The sequence below is a fragment of the Drosophila suzukii genome, chromosome 3 (assembly GCF_043229965.1).
Source record: "Drosophila suzukii chromosome 3, CBGP_Dsuzu_IsoJpt1.0, whole genome shotgun sequence".
Lineage (NCBI taxonomy): Eukaryota > Metazoa > Arthropoda > Insecta > Diptera > Drosophilidae > Drosophila > Drosophila suzukii.
The window spans coordinates 71,160,583-71,172,988 of record NC_092082.1 but is presented as its reverse complement, the minus strand read 5'-3'; the positions used below and the strand labels follow the sequence as shown (position 1 = coordinate 71,172,988).

Below are 12,406 nucleotides of genomic sequence, written 5' to 3'. Positions count from 1 at the left end.
TTTAAATAAAGCAGCTCAAATAAAAAGTGTCACCGAATCTCAACTGCCTTTAGCTTCGATATTTATGCATATCTCTCGCTGCATTGGGCCCAAAAATTCAACCAAAAATCAGATAACCCCGCCATATTCGGGGCTTATTGTTGTGGCTGCTTGTGTTGTTAATTTACTGGTCGCCATAAACGTAAATAAGGCAAGTGTCGGTGAAAATGTATGCAAATCGGGAAATCGGAGTGTGTGTGCGTGTGTGCTTGACGTGCATAAATAGTTTGCTAATATTTACAGCAATCCCATGGCTCGGCAGCTGCAACAATAGACAAAGCTGTATGCAGAAGTGCACAATGCAGCATGCAGGCTGGGGAATTTATAACTTTGTCGAGCAGATTGCCGAGTGCAGCGTGTTGGAAACAAAACACCATCGATGATGATGGACGGCCGTCGTCAAATGGCAAGTGAAATCTGTGGCAATAAATAAAAACCGGATGCGCAACAACGACAATCAAAGGGCCAAACAAGAGAGGATGCATTGATTAGGCCATTAACAATTGCAGGCAGTCTGTTTTAGTGTGTTGGGTGAAATTACCGAGTCTGTAAGTAAGCAGCAAACGATGGGGGAAAACTTAACATGACTGGATAGAAAAAAAGAATTCAAGAGGCAAAAGTCTTCATTTTAATAGCAACTTTTGCCTTGTATTGGTTGACTTTAAAATCAGTTAAAACATTGCAATATTATGTAGAACAACATTTTGTAATATTTTTGTTTATAACAGAAACTTTTTAGCAAAAACGTTTATACTTAAAAGTGCGCCTCGGAATATTTAGGTTTTGTCTTCTATTTGAGAAGAAACGTTCTTGATATCAAGAACAAAAAGTAAGAATTTTTTTTTCGAGAAGAAACGTTCATGATATAAAGAATAATAAGTGATAATAATGTTTTTTTCGAGAAGAAATGTTCTTGATATCAAGAACAAAAAGTAAGAATTTTGTTTTTTTTCCGACAAATGGTAGAAAGTAGATGGGTTGTGAAACTTCAGATTAATTTTATTTTTAATCACTTTTCTGTTTGACAGACCGGTTTTGATAACTTTGTCATCTAATCGTTGTTTCTTCTTAATCCCTAATTGGCATATTACCGATTCCGAGTCCATAAAATTTTTATTAACTACAATAATTTGATTCTGCTTCTTGAATTTCCTTTTCTCAGTGTACTGTGTATATTAATTAGAATAGAATACCAATAAACCAAAAGCCACAGTGGAGTGCAGGGTTACAGTTCTTGGTTTTTGCTTTTTGATGACGCGTTAAGGGGTCGAAATGCTTATTTATGGCACTTGTGTGCATTGCATCAGGATATTCGTGGGGCTGTGTGAGTGTGCGCTGCGTGTGTGTGTGTGGAGTATCTGTGCATTCATGGAACTGCAACTGATTGCCCCTGCAGATAGCTAATGCCATGGAGCGAGCTGCAAACAACAAAGGACGCCTGTTGGCCTGGCCAGAACGCTCGAGTTTGCCAGCTTTGTTTGCCTAATAAGCTTTTGAACAGAGTGTGAGAGCGAGAGGGTGAGATGTGTGAGAGGGAGACGGCGATAGTGGTGCAAATTGTGCCAGAAAGAGAGGGGTAGAGAGTGAGGCATTCGAGTGCTTCTCGGTGCGCTTAAATTCATCTTGCTCCTTGCGGAATACTTACTTACACGCCAATTGTCTAATTTACGACCTGACCCTTGGCTTCATTTCTCATTCGCAGTGCATAAATATTTAATTTGAATTAAATGTGACCCACTGAGATAGGACTTTAGAACATTTTGGCAGGTCAAAGCAATTATTACCCTTTCTTCACATGCAAACAAGGAATAAAACGGAAGCTACTAAAAATAAATGTATAATGACAAGGGAAAGAACTTTTCCTGAATTAATTAAAAATACAAAGTTACCCTTGATTTCACCTTATATATTTTAAGCGTTATTAATGAAATGAATACATTTTCAAAAATAATTTTTCTTCCAATAACTAACTATAAAAGTATTAAATTAAATAACATAAATTCACATTAAAAGCGCATTGATTTTCTATAAAAAATATATTTTTTCCAATAATTGTCTCACTGTGCTACTAATCTGCTATTTATACCAACTCCGATATTCTATACACTTTAATAAATAGGTAAAATGATATAAATAAATCCCCCTTCACTTCTCTCAAAAGAACACTCCAAATGGACTTGCAAATCGATTTGTCTCTGCTAATAGTCGGTCAAATTGAGATTATCATTTCCCTGGCCCGTAAATAGCCCAACTAATATATAAATAGCTCTCATAATTTAGCAGCAATCGTTTCCATATTTATTTCAAATGGCCAGGGGCGTGCGGATTAAATTACAGGCCAGCCTGGCTAAGTGCAATTAGTGAACTCACCTCGTTCCTCCATCGAGGGTCCTGTGTAGGTGCGGTGGGTTATATCGCTGCCGGCAACTAAATCGCCGAGTGGTGCTGTTTTGTGCATTTTGGTGCCAGTGCTGAATAAATTGCAGAGTTGTACAGATAATTAAGTGCAAATTACAAAACAGAGTGCTCAGTGGGGTTAAAGTGGGTGTTGTTTTTGTGGGGTGCAAACTAAACAACCAAATGCATAAGTAGATTTAGCAAATTACATAAATCTCGTTTGTTACGGAAAGAAACTGACTTAAGGTGGGCATTAATCGGCTTAGGGCATTACGAATACAATAGCCAATTACCAAGCTGAGGAGCCGAAGGCTATAGCCCCCCCCAAACCATTGGATGTCTGCACTTCTTGCCCTGACTGGCATTATAAATTAATTCTGTCTCTAGGTAGGACTAGGACTTGGACTGGACTGCTATATTTACAAAGATGCAATGCATTAAAATCAGATTATATAAATGCTCGACAAGTGCCCTGGGAGCCGATTAGTACGAGTGCTTCGTACTGGACTTATTCATTAGTTGGCTTTTTAACCGGAAATTGTGGCATACCCAAGTGAGTCAATTATTTTAAAAGCTTTTTGCATAAAGTTTTCAGCTCCTCGGTGGTTAAGACCGGAGTTAATGAAAGGGGGGAGACGGTCTTTTCAGCAATCACACACATATGTGTGTGCGGGTTCTAAACTTTCTGGAACTGCAAAAAAAACTAAAAGTTTGCCAGTCGAAGATGCCAACTTAAGTCAGAACCGAGGGGGGATAGAGAACTTTTTGCAACTTGGGCCAGCCGCATACTTAGGTGGGCTGGGAATCGTGGGTGCCGGGCCCGGTGGTCCAGATCCCGTCGTGGAGCTCTGATCGCCGTGGCTGTAGTAGGTGTGCTGGTGCGGATGCGAATGGGAGTGGGGTCCGGCATCCACCACCACGACCACGTCGTGCTCCAGCTCATCGTTGTGGTGGTGGTTGGACGACGGTGGCTTCCTGTTGGTCACCACCTCCACCACCACGTCATCGTCATCGTCCAGAGTGTGCGGACTGTGCGAGGCGAGGACCAGGGGATTGTTAATCCCCCACGACGGTGGATGCAGGTAGTGCGGGTAATTCGAATAAATCTCGGCTCGTATGCGGTCATCATAATCGTCGTCCTCCTCCTCGTCATCATCATCAGCATCCCCAGTACCATTACCATCCCCATCGGGATCCTCGTCCTCCGTCTCATTGGCCTCGTCCTCCGGATCGTTCAGTCCGTTGGGCTCATCATGGTATTCGATATTGTTGGTCATGAGCTCCGTGCCATTGATGCCATGGTGCTTTTGCCTCGGCTTGGGTTTCGGTTTCGCTTTGGGTTTCGGTTTGGGCCGCGGCTTTGCCTTTGGTCTCTGTTGCTTCAATTTGGGCAGACCGTTGGGGAAAAATATTAGTCTATCTGAAAGTGGGAAGGGGGGGTATTTGGGCGGGGATGTTGGTAATACCAAAGGGGGCATGCGTGCGGAAGAATAGAGAAAAACATTTAGTGCCAGTGCGGTGCAAATTGTTGCTATTAAACCAAGTTTGTAGAGGTGTGTGTGTGTGTGAGTGGGTGTGCGCGGGTATTTAATTAGTGCAATTAGTGTGTACTTGTATAATAAAATTCAGCGAAACGAGAGAATGGGATCATTCTGCTCTGGGGTGCTGTTAATCCATTAGTGCAGGTGGTCGGGTGAAGTGGAAAATGAAATTATGCTTTAAAGACTTGTTTTCGTGGTCTGGCGTAGTGGGGGGGAAATCAAAGCTTTCATCCGACCGAGTTTATTATTCTAGCCCTACTCCTGCACATTAAATAGCGAAATGACAGGACAGAGAGTGTGTTTGGTTAGTATAGCTTGATCTAGCGTTCGACTTATAACTAGGGGTTAGAGAGAGTTAGTTCTAGAAGTGGTGTTCTTTTTTGGGTGCAATCAATCTAAAGCACAGACTCAGTTCGCTGGGTGGCGGTTAACTTTAGCGAGTGACTGTATGTAGTTATGGCCAGGATAGCTTACGGCTACAACAAACTTTGGTTAAGTGACAGATAGAGAGCGAGAGAGAGATAGGTATAGGTAGAGAGAGAGATAGAGAGAGATAGCACGGCAGCTTTGGTTTACATTGATATACATTCGTATACGTGATATTTAGGTTTACTGAGCATAGCTAATGTTCGTACAGTATGATATATATTGGATATAGGCATATTGATTACTGTTTACTGATCGCAGAACATGGGTTTCATTTTGGGTTTTTTCTCTAGTTGGTTTTTGATGCAGAAGCGTGCGATAGTTTAGTTTCTGGTTTTGTTTAGGTTACTTAAATGGTTAGGCTAGTTTCGGTTTTTGAGCGTTTCACAAAATTACAATAACCAAAGGAAACGGAAATGGAAACAGAAACGGAAACGGAAAATCAAATCAAAAGTCACTAAAGAACGTATCAAATCGGTTTCGATTTAGGCAGGTAATGGTGATCATCATTTACCGTACGCATAAGAAGTAACACAAGAACTTGAATACCAGAGGTTGACAGAGAAAGAGAGACACATAAGAACAGAGGACAATGAAAACAAAAACTATATAGTTTATCCACGATCTTAAAAGCAATTGCTTCTTGTCTTTTTTACTCTCAGCTGTTTGTGTTGTTGCTTGTTGTAGTTATTGTTATTGGCTGTTGTTATTATAGTTGTTTTTTGCAGTCACGGTCAACAGTTGAGCAACGCCAGTCGAAACTTACCCACACACGGATTGTGATTAACAATATTAAAGATACGATCACAGCGCTTTTTCATATGGTTGTTCGGGCAGATGCATCCGAACATGGGCGACAGCCGCAGGTTGGTCCAAGAATCGTGGCAGGCGTCCCTGCAACGAAAGCGATGATAACCGGGGTTATACTCATATGTATATTCTCCATCCCAAATGGGGTCTAAGTTTCGTCTTCCAAACCCCGGCTAATTGAATTCATTTCGAGCCCCAACCGCCGCAACCGAAGCCGCATCGCCAGCGACTTCCGTTCGGGGCATGCAAAGTTTAAAATTGCCAATTACATCAAAAATGCATGTGCACCTTAAGAAATTTAATGCCTGGCATTTGAAAAAAATTTGAATAATAAAAAAATCCAAATAAAAATAATTCTAGTAAAATTTTCAAAAAAAATTATGGATTGCTAGAAGTGTAAACAAGATAGATTTTACCTTATAATTACTCAATATAAGGCATTTAAATAAAAAACGACTAAGGAACATAAATATATTAGACCTTTCTTCTTAGATTTTTAAGGAAAACTTGTATATAATATTTTCTAAATTTATAAAATTGAAACCTTAGTTTTTCCCAGTGCATCCACACGGTGCTGCAATTAATATTTTATCGCATAGGTGGATCTCAACCCGAACCAAAAACCCGCAGCCAGAATGCCTGGCATGCGTGCGGAAAGTTTTAGGCTGGGTTGGAGGGATAAAGTGGGCTGTGTTGTAGTGGAGAACTTTAAGACCAAGTTGGAAAGTCTGCACTGAAGTCAACCTCCCAGCGCCCAACTCCCAACTGCCGCCGCAAAAAGTCATTTCGAGTTATTAAAACATTCAGAACGTTTGTATTCGAGTGTATCGAGGCAAGGAGCCATCCAGCCATCGAGCCATTGAGGCAATGAGGCAATGAGCCAGACGAGTCCTGGCAGGGAGGAAATCGCGTCAGTAAGGATATGTGATGGCTAAAGGAAGCAGCAAGATGCCGGCAAGCAGGAAGTTTCATTTCGCCTTCTGTTCGCTCAACTTGACTCCTGTTTACGCTGCTGTCTGCTGTATGCGTTGTGTTTTTTGCCAATAAAATCGAATATCGAAATTGAATGTTGCAAGGCGGCTGGTGGGGTGGCAACCACCCCCTCCACCCCCTCCTTTCCTTTTTAACCCCGGATAGTGGGACAGGTGGGCACACTCGAGACCAAACCACTCCATGCCTTTTGCCAACTGCCAATGCAATTTGCATTTGCCGTTAACCATTAAGCGGCACGACCACGCTGCGGCATGGAGCAAATCAATTTTCTTATTAAGTCAAACACGCTTTAATTTAATTTTCATTATCGGAATTGGCTCTTGGTATTGGACTTCGATTTTCCATTTTCATAATTTACTTCATACTTTAATCGAAACGCCACAAAATTGAGCTATTAATTGAAGGTATTGTGTTTCAGAGTAATGATAGTTCGGTTTGAAAGCCTTTTTGTTCTTGTTTTTTTTAAGGTAATCATCTGGAATTGGGTCACTAACTAATTATCTCCGCTCGTTCTGTGGTCTAAAAAGGGCTGACAATGTTGATATGAATTTTTTATCGATATGGATTTTTGAATGTGGTTAGCAAGGCAAAAACGCAGGGGTAATTAAACCCTAAATGCGTGTCATATCAATTTTTAAGCATCGGATCCTTTGAAAAGGACTAAATTATTGGTTTGGAAACTAATACTTTTCGGTGCAATTAAAATTCGTTCTTGAATAGCTACTGTGTTTGAGGTAATTTAAGAAGTCTGAGTTTTATTTAATTTCTAAGGTCTCCCAAAAAACTTACATATCCAACTGAAATACATTTTAAATAATAAAATCCATACAGTGTTAATGGAAACTAAAGTTTCTGACAGTTTTTTGGTGTAATTAACTCACCTGTTTTCCATTTTGCACTTGTTGTCGCGCACTTTGCAATGCGTTTTAAAGTCCTCGAAGAGCTTCAGGCATTTGCGTTCCTGTTGGCAGACGGAAAGCGCATGGTTGCAAGTTGGTAGTGCATCAATGGGATAAGGATCCTTCTCGGCTAGGGATATAAATACAAAAGTCAGTTAGAAGGGCAATACTTTTTAGGAGAGTCCTGTGAAGACCCACCTTTCTTCAGCACAAATCCGCACGGATGATCGAAGAGAAAGTCCCGGAAGTGGTTGCAGTCGGGATCCATTCCGGGCTCCTTGCACAGGCAGGTGGGCCGGAAGAACTGGAAGGCCTGCAGGGTGCGAAGGGCCGCCTGGCACTTGGTCACCGTCACCGTGCTGCAGGACACTGCAAATAGGAGGAGGCCGGCGGTATTGAGTACAACATGTTGTGGCAAGTGAGTGACAGTTGAATCCATTTGGGGGATTGGGCGGATATGCTTAATGATCTATAAATGGCAGCAGTGCTTAAGCTTTGACATTTAATGTCGTGCTGGTTCATTTTGGGAGCTGCACATCGATTACCAACTGTATGAATCGGTATACAAAGAGAAAATATACCAACTAAAATAGGAAAAAGGAAAAAAAAGGTCCTAACAATTTAAAGATTAAATGATTTCATTTAATTTTTGGGATATTGTTTCTCATATTTTGTTGTAAGAAAGGCAAGAATTCCAAGCCTTATTTTTTATTCCCAGCTACATTTTTAAAAACAAACTTCACTTTTAAAATTAGAATTTAATAAAGTTATAAAAATATTTATTGAAATTGCATGGTAATTTATTTGCCTCATGTAAAAGACCTGTAGAAAATGTAAGACCTTCAAGAACTTTTTAACAACGCAATCCTTTTTTCGCAGTGCAGGTGTGGGCCATGACAGTTGTTATAAATGGCAGGCAGACAACTACAAACCAGACACATGTCATAATAAGAGCCGAAGAAGGGGGGTTATAACAACTACTGTATGAATAATTGAGTCTCCAAACAAAACGGTCGATTTAAGCGGCCAATGAAGCGTTGCGAAGCGCTTGGAACGTGGCCCGGATAATATTTTATAACATAATAAATTATGTTACACATAGACCATACATACGTGGTGGGTGTGTGACAGCTTATTCGAGCATATGACAACTACTACTACGACAAACAAAGGGCAAACATCTGTTGGCCATCCATTGTCCTTTTGGCCATAAAACATAAGCCCTACTAATAAACCCGGCTACGCCGACACTTCACAAACACAGGCCAGCAGAGCCGGAGACGCACACAAATACACGTGGAGGGACAGGGACTCGTTTGGCTCGTCATAAGCCGTAAAATCGCCAAAAAGCAAAACAAGCAAACTGCCGGACAATGGGCGTCCATGGAGTGTGGAGTCCGGGATAATGGGAAGTGGAAGTGGTAGTGGTGGGTGTGGGAACCATGTGGTTCACGTCACTCAACTGACCCGAACCGAACCGAACCGAACTGAACTGAACACCCCCCTTTCGGTTACCCCTGTGATTGCCCTACGACCTATCCAATAACGCCCTTGTCCCATGCAGACCGGACATGATTATTTGCTAGTTGAACATAAAGTTGCTTCCGAATGGGGGGGGGGGATTCTGGATGTTGGCCAACACACATCGGAACATTCGCATCCACTGCGCAACAAGTGACATTTTTCACAGGCATCCATCATTTTTATGCCCCTTGGTTCCGCACGGTTTTATTTTTTCCGAATATCCTTGGGGGTCTTTGGATTTGGGGATTTTTTTTGGGTTCCTTGGTGGTGTCAATTAAAACTCGTTGGCTGTGGATCAGGGGAGAAACGCAGAGTACTTATGTTCTTACACAAGGAAATGGAAAAGGCTGCTTTGAAAGCATACAAATATGGTTTGACACCATTTCCAAATAAATTCCTAACGATTGATAAGTCGTAGGGTTATTAAAAGGGAAATGTTTATATTTTTGAGAGGGATTTTTTGTGTCAATTAGAGCTGGTATGTGCGGATCACAATTATATCACAAACAAATTACAAAGAAATATGAAAAAACGCTTTTGTTGGGTAATCCTTCTACTAAATATGTCAAAAAAAACTGTCTACTTATTTTAAAAACTACGACTTCATGAACAGAATTTATTTCAAAATAAATATATTGCAGTACTTTCACATTTTAATTAATTAATTTTAGTTTGTAGAAGAGTTTTACATTTATACCTATTTACTTTATAGGTATGCAAAATGAGTATAGATTAAAGAAGTTGGGACCTAAAGGGTTTTAGCTTCTAAAATAATAGGATATTTGTTTGTCGAGGATACTTGTTGTTTGAATCATATAAAACAAAAGAAGAAATATAACATTTGACACCTTAAAAACTTAAAAAATCCCAATATTTTTATTTTTATTTTTAAAATGAAGACTTTAGGTAAATTCTAAATACCTAAGTTCTTTCTCCCCGTGTGCTACGTGCATTTGATGGCCAGTTAACTAGACTCTTGCTCTTGGCCCGCAGCTCCTGGCCAGCGGTTCTTCTTGGCCAGTGGCACCTGGCTTTGGTTTCGTCATTGCATGCTGGGCGGTCATAAAAAATAAAGCCAAGGCGAGTGGTTTTTATGCTTCGTCGCCATCAACCGACGCCATTTGCCGTTTGTGTTGCTGTTTTTCTTCTTTTTTTTTTGCCCTACCGCCGCCATTGCCCTTGCCTTTTACTGTTATTGTTAAGTCCTCAATTCGTTTTTATTCGAAACGCGTTTCCGGTTGTTGAGTTGGTCGCTGAATTGGTTCAATGATTTCTTTGTTTGTTTGTTTGTTGTTGCCGGAGTGACTATGTGTGTTTGCCCGCCACTTTTTTCTGCCCTGTTTTATTTGATTTTAGTTTGGCATTTGTTTTCCCTGCCCCGACCATTGTTTTTATTATTTTTTGGCTTTTTATGGCCGTCTGTAGGTGAAATTTATGAGTCATTTATTAAGTTTAGCTGGCCATTCAAGGGCATATGAATTATTATCGAGCATATTAATTACGAGTGATTTAAGCAGGCGCTTTGTGTTTGCACAATTTTCGGCTGGAATGTCCTGTTTCCTGGCCAGTCACACATGTGTGTGTGTGTGTCCTTTGTGTCCGTGTGGCAGTGTGTGTGTGTGTGTGCTTGTTGATTTTATTGAAACATCGACAAGTGCCCCGGTGGCTGGTGGCTCAAAGTGAGTGCAGCGTTTTAAAACGGAAGTGGAATGCCGAAAAGTATGCCATGCAAAGGCACGACTGCTGCGCTGCAACTTCCGGCGAAGGAAAAGCGAACAAAAATATATATATTTATCGCCCAGCTGGGGCATCGAAGCTGCTTTTAAAGGCTTTTCCCGGTCGTGCCGGCGCATATGAGAGGGAAATGGCTGAAATACGGGAAAAGCGGGCGGGAAAACCTGCATGAAATGCAATTATCATAAATATTCAGACCCTGTTCGTTCGCTCTCTTTAAGGCACATCCATATTTGGAGGACATTTAAAGGACGGCAACGCGACAGCCATTAACCTGCACGGCCAACAAAAAGTAATTTCACTTTTAAATGAAAAAGTTCAAAGTGCGTTTGTTTATGCCACACACACACACACTCACGCATGAGACGTTGGCCATAAAAACAAATGCCAAATGATTTTTGTTGCCGGTTTTTTGTATGCGCTTCGTATACCTCCCCTATGACAAAAATTAGACGCTGGCCAGCAATTGTAATCGTAACTTTTTATTATGATGCGTTGGCATTTGCAATCGAAATTGAATTGGAAAAGAACTCGGCTCAGACGAAGAATTCGTAGTTACATCATGTCTAGTCTGCAGAACACAAAGTATTTCATGTATAACATTCGGTTCTGATGATTAAATGATTTGTGGTGAATATAACAATATTTAGCATAGACAATAGTTGTTCCTAAAAAATTCATTAATTTTATTTAGTACTTAGTTATAATATTTATATTTTTTCAAAGTATTTATTCGATAATTCCCAAGACACGAGCCTTGCTGAGAAAATCGGTACGCTGCACATAGGAACCAGACATAGTACGACTTCCTGTATAGGCATGGCGACCATGAAGGACTCTCCAGTTGTCGAAAAGCACGATGCTTCCAGGATTTAGCTTCAGACTCCACTGCTGCTCTTCATCCTTAACAATCTTCAAGAGCTGACGAAGACTGGCATAGAAATAGGTCATCTCGGATTGTGGAATAGTATCGAACACAGCGCGATCGTAGACATTCAGCCTGAGTTGAATAAATTCCTGAGTCAGTGGATCCACCTGTATAATAGGAGCCGTGTGGCGATGATGCTCCCCTTTTTCTATATACTCCCCAGGAACTTGAACTCTACACAGCAGATTATAGGCGGCGGGAAATCGACGCTTCAATTCGTTTACCACATACAGACCATCCACAAAGAAATTTTCGCCACCCGAACCCGAGTGTTCGATGCAATGTAGGGCCTGAAGTCCAGCTGCATTGCAGAAATAGGTATTATCCGTATGGGAGCCCAGGTAAAGTTTTGTGTAAGCGGTATCCGCATGATCGGGCTTATCGCTAAAGGTCCACATTTCACCAAAGAAAGTTTTCATTAGGGGGAAAACAGCTCGCAGGGCCAGCTCGGTCATATTTGGTGTGGGCGCCACGTCATCAATGAAGACAATGCCATATCGAACCAGAGATTCAACCAAAGATTTCACTTTATCATCACTGGAAATCAGCTGGGGCAAGGAGAATCGCAAGTGCTGTTCGTTTTGCAAGATAATGCTGCGATTCCAGGGCGTCAGAATAGTGGAATTTGATCGCCGACTTATCAACTGTTCCAGCTGAGACTCGAATATAAAGTCCAGGTCATAGCTAGACTGGTGGTCGTCACTCCCTAAGATTTTATAAATATATTAAATGATGCTGAGAATAGAGTTATATATTTTCCACCCACACTTCACTTGTAGCTTCAAGCCTTCGTATTTAACCTCTACCGGTTTTACATCCGCTGGCAGATCCAAAATATCGTAACGCCGCTGGTTGGTATCCAAATTCAGACACTCCCCGCAGCGACAATGATCACGGAGCCAAAACTCATAGATCTCCAGGCTTTGACCGGTTTTCGGATGCTTTAAGAGCAGCATTTTATAGAAAATAGAACGACCGACCGGTTAGAGAAGTGAAAGTAAACTAATAACACAAATGCTGAGTTGAGTTCAGGTCAGACCCAAGAAGACTATTATCAGTTGAGAGAGCAATCGTCTCTCATTCTCCGTAAGGCCGGCGATAAGGAAATATTTATA

The 12,406-nt window shown here is 41.2% G+C and overlaps 2 protein-coding genes across 8 annotated transcripts in view; both read right to left on the bottom strand.

Moving 5' to 3' along the window:
* Positions 1-12,406, bottom strand: part of Gfrl (Glial cell line-derived neurotrophic family receptor-like) — a 119,109-nt gene that overhangs the window by 20,515 nt on the left and 86,188 nt on the right. For 5 of the 7 annotated variants that reach the window (XM_036818277.3, XM_036818281.3, XM_036818276.3 and 2 more), the window contains exons 4-8: positions 7,304-7,474; positions 7,088-7,235; positions 5,170-5,297; positions 3,226-3,856; positions 2,410-2,510 (exon numbers count right to left, since the gene is read on the bottom strand). In XM_036818277.3, the coding sequence (XP_036674172.3) occupies positions 2,410-2,510; positions 3,226-3,856; positions 5,170-5,297; positions 7,088-7,235; positions 7,304-7,474 (1,179 nt within the window). The remainder of the gene's footprint in view (positions 1-2,409; positions 2,511-3,225; positions 3,857-5,169; positions 5,298-7,087; positions 7,236-7,303; positions 7,475-12,406) is intronic. The other 2 variants (XM_036818278.3, XM_036818279.3) reach the window with 1 other exon arrangement.
* Tmlh (Trimethyllysine hydroxylase) lies at positions 11,026-12,298 on the bottom strand. The gene is made up of 2 exons (XM_036818284.3): positions 12,058-12,298; positions 11,026-11,997 (listed from the first exon to the last, which is right to left on the bottom strand). Exons 1-2 carry the CDS (start codon positions 12,245-12,247, stop codon positions 11,093-11,095), a joined length of 1,095 nt encoding a protein of 364 aa, XP_036674179.3. The 5' UTR covers positions 12,248-12,298; the 3' UTR covers positions 11,026-11,092.

What these genes read in the sequence shown, in the direction of transcription:
- Tmlh (XM_036818284.3), bottom strand. Translation starts at nt 12,247, where the DNA reads ATGCTGCTCTTAAAGCATCCGAAAACCGGTCAAAGCCTGGAGATCTAT. An exon ending in CTTGAAGCTACAAGTGAAGT is followed by an intron (nt 11,998 to 12,057) that starts GTGGGTGGAAAA and finishes ATAAAATCTTAG; the next exon opens with GGAGTGACGACCACCAGTCT.